Consider the following 7,390-nt stretch of genomic DNA (forward strand, 5'->3'; position numbering starts at 1 on the left):
ACCCTAATCCTCCACACTATATAAAGAGGTCCCTAGTTCATGAATGGGCACTAGTGTGTATACACAAGAGGGCAAAACCGATTTGGTGCAAGTATCCTTATTCTCTAGTTATTACAAGGGTTCTTGGTGTTGTGTGAACCATTTGAGGTGCAACACTTGAGGCATTAGGCTCTTAAAGGTTCAAGACTTCAAGCTTCGTCAAAAGGTATGTCATTCTACTAGATTTTTGTATTCTATGTACTTCATTGTATGCTAGTTATGATGAAACCTTGGAATATTGAATATTTGCATGTATAATAGAGAAAACATAGATCCAATGTTTATAGGGTTGCATGTACACAATAGGAGTGTTAGAATGCTCAAAACCCTTCAATAATAAGCCCGATAATATTACTATAAATAATAGTGTCCTTTTGGTTTACATGCAAGAACAAAATAAAAGTATATCAGTGAATATATTTATTTAAGGGACTTATTTTGTTAATTAATTAGTAGTAAATAGTAAATAAAGGAATATGGAATATTCCAAAATGATTTGAACATCATAGATAATTATAATTAAGTTTGGTAATTATCTCTAAAGTTTCAAATCACCTCCCTATAAATAGAGTGCTTCAAATCCGGTTTTGACACTTGTGAAAAATACCTCTTAGTCTAAAAAGTTTGGAATCCTCAAAAACTCTAAGAAATCCCAAAGTGCAGTTCCCATGTTGTGGGAGGTTGTTTACCACGTCGTGGTTGGCTACATAATCGAGATTTCAGTTCTGTTTGAAGCTTATAGTTCGAGGGTTGCATAGATCTGTTTGTGTCTTGTTTCTTGGGTGCAATTTCAGAAGAGTGACTCTACGTTGGGTTCTCTAGTCCATTCAATTGACTCGTAAAAAAAACCTACGAAGAAAGCAAATGTATGATTCCATTCTATTGTGTCCTAATGAGTTGCATAGATTAGCTGAATTAGATCTAGTTGTTTTGAGTCTTAGATCATAATTGTTTGTTGTTTCTGCTACCCAATGATTGATCTTGGATAGGCTCGAAACCCATCACTAACCTTGGAAGTCTCATTTTGTTTTCAAAAAAAAAATATATTAGTTTTATTAATCATGACATTTTTATCTGTGAGACACTGCTTAGTACAATTGGTTGGAGCCTCTGGTCCTTAAACTAATAAATCATATCATTACTTTTGGTAATTGTCTTATACGATTAAATATAAATATATTTTAACGATTATGATGTCTTTATTTGAAACAAAATACATCTTATACAATTAAATATAAATATAGATTAACAATTATGATGTATTTATTTAAGAACATCCATATCAACGGATTTTATAATTTATTAATCTTCATCTAACAATCAAATAAATGTTTATTATATTAATTTATAAACAAAAATTAATCTAATAAAATAATAGTATTTCTTTTAGAACACCGAAACACGTGTTTATTATATTAATTTATAAACAAAAATTAATCTAATAAAATAATAGTATTTCTTTTAGAACACCGAAACACGTGTAACATGTGTTCGGTCAATGTTCTTACAAAATTGAAAATTTTTATTTACTTTATTTGTAAAAAAATCATCATTTACTAATATGGATAAAAAATAGTTTTTATAAATTAAGAAACTTAACTAGTGTACTTGATATTAAAATTTGGATAATTTTAACGTTGATAGTTATATTTTAGAAAAATTAATTTATCATTATTATATTTCAATTTTAGTTTATATCTATATGACATTTTATGTAAATTTACATATTTCAAAAACTTATAATCACTTGTATCTTATGTCGAAGAGACCAAACTCTTATACAAATAAAAAACTACAGTTTAAGTTTTCAATTATCAACTACCAGCAGTATTTTTACTAAGGGATAATGACTTGAAAGGGTAACAAACTTTCGACTTTGTTCACATTTAGTCACTAAACTTTTTTTCGTTATCCATTTGCCACTGAACTATTGAAACTGTTCACATTTTTAGCCCTTATGACCGGTTGTTACCGGTCATAAGGGTAAAATATGAACAGTTTCAATAGTTTAGTGGCAAATAGATAACGAAAAAAAGTTTAGTGACTAAATGTGAACAAAATCGAAAGTTTGTTTCCTTCTGAAAAAGTTCAATGACTAAATGTGAACAAACTTCTTATTGTATTATGTTTTACCAATTATTTATTTTTGTTAAATTATAGCAACATTTGTTGATGAAGAAATCTATGAAATAAAAAAACAAAACCCCGAAAATATATTTAAAAAAAACGAAAAACCGAAACCGAAATAAAAAAACCAATGGTTTGGCATTTTCCAAAATAAAAAATCAAAATTTCCAATCTAATTTTGGTTTTACAAAAAAATGAACCATTCTCACTGATGTGAATTATGACCATTGGTTTGGTATGCGGAATTAAAGAACACACAAAGAACACGGTGATTTGGGTGTTTAAGAGATGCATTCGATTATGAAAGGTGTTTACAAAAAAGGATCTAGATCTAAATCTTCATAATTAACACACACTAACACTCTCAATGTTACATCTCTCAAGCACACCTCTACATGTGGTGTGAACCCACCTTATATAGAGGTGTTTACATGTCTCTCTCTCTATCTCTCATGTCACAAGGGGGAGTTTTGGATAGAAAAATTCTGATTCGAGCGCTTTCTCATTCCCTTTTTGGTTTTATCATCATTTTTCGATTATAGAAAGGGGGAGAGATTTAGATATGGAAATCCGAAAGTTGAATTTTTGTAAAACCAAAATCATATTGGAAAATTGTGATTTTTTATTTTGGAAAATACCAAACCATTGGTTTTTTATTTCGGTTTCGGTTTTTCATTTTTTTTAATATATTTTTCGGGGTTTTTTTTTTATTTCATAGATTTCTTTATCAACAAATGTTGCTACAATTTAACAAAAATAAATAACTTGCTAAAACATAATACAAGAGGAAGTTTGTTCACATTTAGTCATTAAACTTTTTTTAGAGGGAAACGTACTTTCGATTTTGTTCACATTTAGTCACTAAACTTTTTTTTCTTTATCTATTTGCCTCTGAACTATTGAAACTGTTCACATTTTACCCTTATGACCGGTAACAACCAGTCATAAGGGTTAAATGTGAACAGTTTCAATAATTCAGTGGCAAATAGATAACGAAAAAAAATTTAGTGACTAAATGTGAACAAAATCGAAAGTTCGTTACTCTTTCAAGTCATTATCCCTTTTACTAAACACGTCCATATTTCCAAATGTGATACGCTAGGGAATATCACTTATATTTTTAATAATTATGATTATAAAATCTTTTAACTAAAATAATCTAATGGTGGAATTTAACAAGATGACCAAAGGTGGCGGTGTGAACTAGATTTTTCATTTAGAGGGCCCACAATCTCCACCACCACAGATATTACTATAAATTCATGGATTGCATAGTATTTCTTCTCATCACTCAAGAACACCTTCCACCACTTTGTATCGACGGCATAGTTCACCGGAGGGATCAGTCGGAGATTGATAATGGCCAAAGTAATCAAGGTGGCGAAGGATGGAACCGGCAACTTCTGGAATCTGCAAGATGCAATCGACAGCATACCACTCGAAAACAAATCCCGAACTTATATCACTCTCTCTCCAGGAACCTACTTGCAGCCGATCCACATACCAAAGAGGAAAAATCTCATCACCATCACCGGAGTGAACCCTGAACTCACTGTTATCACCTGGTACAATTGCGCCACAAAAATTGAGCATCACAAGGTTTGAATTCTTCCTTAAATCGGCAACGATAAGCCTTCGATTAACCACATTTTACGTTTCTATCGATATCTGATCATCTGATCAGTTTCATGCCATCAATTTAGGGCTTCATTCTGCACAAATTAACGAATCGAATATTTTTTGCTACTAATTATTCGAAAACAGCTTGTTTTCACAAATGGAATCTGATACTTGATACTTTCGAATTTGCAATTGTTGTTTATCTGAAACAGCCAGCAAGCTTGATTGGAACAGGAACGTTTGGATGTGGTAGCGCCATTATTGAAGGAGACGACTTCATTGCTGAAAACGTCACCTTCGAAAACAATGCTCGAGAGGTGCTATTTCTTCTTCTTCTTCTTCCATAACTTCAATTGCATACAAGATCAATTTTTTCTTAATTTGTTTCTTCTTACGAATACCAACTTTTCCATTCAGGGTTCCCACCAAGCTGTAGCTGTGAGAGTTTCAGCTGATCGTTGTGCTTTCTACAATTGCAGATTTCTTGGATTTCAGGTAAACTTTTTACAAATTTTCATACAGCAATTAATCTTGAAATTGAGTCTGAAGATTTAAGGTTTTTGCAGGATACCCTTTATTTGCATATGGGGAAACATTATTTTAAAGATTGTTATATCGAGGGAAGTGTGGACTTCATTTTTGGTAATAGCACAACTTTATTTGAACATTGTCAAATCCACTGTAAAGCAGCTGGTTACGTAACTGCACATTCTAGAACATCTTCTCAAGAAACAACTGGTTTTGTATTCCTCAGGTTACTTTCTCAACTTATATTTATGAGAACATTAAAAAATTTATCCTAATAGCCCAAAGTTTTCAGTTTGCAATACCCAACGTCAAATTCAATATTTATTGCAAAATTGGTCCCCTCTATATTTATGCAGTTTTTTAGATTTTTTTCTTAATTTTTAAACCATTTATTTTGGAGAATCTCTCCACATACACTTCATTTTCATACTAAGAAGCTCCTCTATAAAATTGTATTTTGAAGATGCCCATGTTTTTTGAAAAGAAATTATGATTTTTTTCAATAATAATTAATATGAATGATTTTGAATTATATGAAAACAATTTTGTAGCATACGTATAAAAGTTTCCTATTATAATAATTTATTTTACTAATCTAATATACTTTTATGGTGGGTAATGTTTTAAAAACCTAATTTTTAGTTGAACCGGTCTTGTGACTAGTTCCTTCTGCAACAACCGGATCAAACTAGTTTATAAGATTTTCATGTTTTTTTTTTATTTTTTCTTTCTATAAAGAAAAACTTACCAATGATCTAATACTGAGTTCTTTATCATTTTGAAGGTCTATAAAGTTAAGCCCATATAAACATAAGAATCAAGTCAAATGCTATCTTGATTATCTCATATTCATTTTTCAAATTTCAACGAATGGATCTGGAATTTGTTAAGATTTATATATATATATATATATATATATATATATATATATATATATATATATATATGTGTGTGTGTGTGTGTGTGTGTGTGTGTGTGAGAAAAATACTACCAAATTTTGTTATGCAAAATGTCTCATTTCCAAATGTTTTTGTTCTATTTAACAAGTTCAATCGAGTTTTTGTAAAAATAGTTTGATTCATTCTGGTTCAAAAATAAACATAAAACCGATGTCAGTTGAACCGTTTCTTTTTCAATTCAACCCAAAAGGAGTTTTCAAAACATCCATAGTGGGAAGTGGGAACCATACAAAAAAAAAAAAAAGGAAAAGCAAATAGTGAACTTCACCATGGGGCCTATTTGGGAGAAAAAAAAAGGCTATTTTGTGGCAAATCATTTGCCATAGTTGTTAGATTTGTTTTTTTTTTCTTAATATTGAATTGATTGAACCTTTAATTAGTTGTAAGCATGTGTTATATATGAAATGTAGAATTTGTGTGGATGTTGTAGGTGTGTGATAACGGGCACCGGGGGGATGCATTGCTCATATCTTGGACGGCCATGGAGACCTTTTAGTAGGGTGCTTTTTGCGTTCACATACATCGATTCTTGTATCAAACATGAGGGTTGGCATAATTGGGGCAACCATGAGAATGAGAAAACTGCTTGCTTTTATGAATACAAGTAAATACTATTTTACACTTATATTTCTAAAAAACAAACGATATTCATCAATCTTAACAATTTAAACACAGTGAGAAGTTAAGGAAAAAAAGAAAGGCAAATAAGTGAAAAGTTAGTATTTTAATACATAAAGATTTTTTTTGACTTATAATTTTTTATGTAAATTACATTTTTGGTCCCTAGGTATAGCTATTATTTCAATTTTTTCCCAAAAAGTCATCTCTTGCAATTTTGGTCCATATTTAGGTTTTTGTAAAGTTTTTGGTCTATGGTTTAAATATAAAGACTATTTTTTTCAACAAAATTTCCAAAAAATAGATATACTCGGGAACCAAAAATAATCATTTTACTAGAAACATGTATAAAAGCTAAAATTGCAAGAATTTTTTTTTTTTTTGAGATCAAATATACTTAGGGTCAAATAAATGTAATTTACTCTAACTTCTTTTTGAAAATAAAGATACAAATGGGAAAATGAGAAAAAAAAAATATGAATGATTACAAACTTGTAAGCACTTATGACTTAATAAGGAAAGTTCCTAAAACTTTCTCTATCATGTTATTCTTGTTAAGTCTATTAAATAAAATAATAAACATTATCCTAATTTTTAGTATTATAAATTTTTTATAAAAAATTGCAGATGTATGGGGCCCGGAAGTTGGGCTGATAAACGTGTGTGGTGGGGGAAACAACTAAGTGACCGTGAAGTCGAACCATTTCTGAGTCATACTTTCATTGATCCGGACCGCCACAAGCCTTGGCTCTGGACAAAATTCGGTCATCGGGTACCCTATTCTGCTTAATATCATATGTTGACTGTGAACTCTTTGTGATTTTATTTATATGTCTTTGTTTGTACCTATCAATTTATTGTATGTTTTATTCACTCAATATTTGTTGAGATGATTTGATATGTAACATATCATTATGTCGAATGTTTGAGGATAAATAAGATTGTGTATTATTGCTTTTTTTTTATTCAAAAAAGAATTGCAAGCACTTTATACTTAAGTTGTATACTCTAAAAATGTTACTTTTTTATATATATTTGTTGGTTAACATATAAGATCACATAGCAATGACTTGCAAATTTTACTTTGTTGGGATTGTTTATTTAAGTTATTTATTTGTTTAAATCGGTTTGATATCAATAATAAACAGATTTTAGTCTTTGGATTGGTAAAGATTTACAAGTATTTATTGACTTAAATAAGAAGTAGTGAATAAGTTGGTTTATTTCTATATATTTAAAACTTCTTATTTATGTTAGGAACCCAATTACTTATTTACCCTCATCATAACCTAATATTTCATATATATTATACACCGCTTTGCCCTTTCTTTTTTGTATCCGTGTTGTGTTTTTAATCGATGGTTTTGTATTATCGTATTGTTTTGCATTTCTTTTTCATATCCGCGTTGTGTTTTTAATCGATGGCTTTGTATTATCGTATTGTTTTGCATCATTAATTGTTCTAATACAATACACATGCATTCTTGGATAGATGTGTT

The 7,390-nt window shown here is 30.0% G+C and overlaps 1 protein-coding gene across 1 annotated transcript; it reads left to right on the top strand.

Moving 5' to 3' along the window:
• The first annotated feature begins 3,452 nt into the window (after positions 1-3,452).
• On the top strand, positions 3,453-6,847 carry LOC145109259 (pectinesterase 31-like). Its single transcript, XM_079046399.1, has 6 exons — positions 3,453-3,765; positions 3,999-4,103; positions 4,204-4,281; positions 4,353-4,540; positions 5,704-5,877; positions 6,519-6,847. The coding sequence occupies exons 1-6, from the start codon at positions 3,526-3,528 to the stop codon at positions 6,679-6,681; spliced, it is 948 nt and encodes a 315-aa protein (XP_078902525.1). The 5' UTR covers positions 3,453-3,525; the 3' UTR covers positions 6,682-6,847.
• Positions 6,848-7,390: the final 543 nt, after the last annotated feature.

Source organism: Lactuca virosa, chromosome 4 (genome assembly GCF_052849685.1).
Source record: "Lactuca virosa cultivar CGN04683 chromosome 4, Lactuca_virosa_CGN04683_v6, whole genome shotgun sequence".
Lineage (NCBI taxonomy): Eukaryota > Viridiplantae > Streptophyta > Magnoliopsida > Asterales > Asteraceae > Lactuca > Lactuca virosa.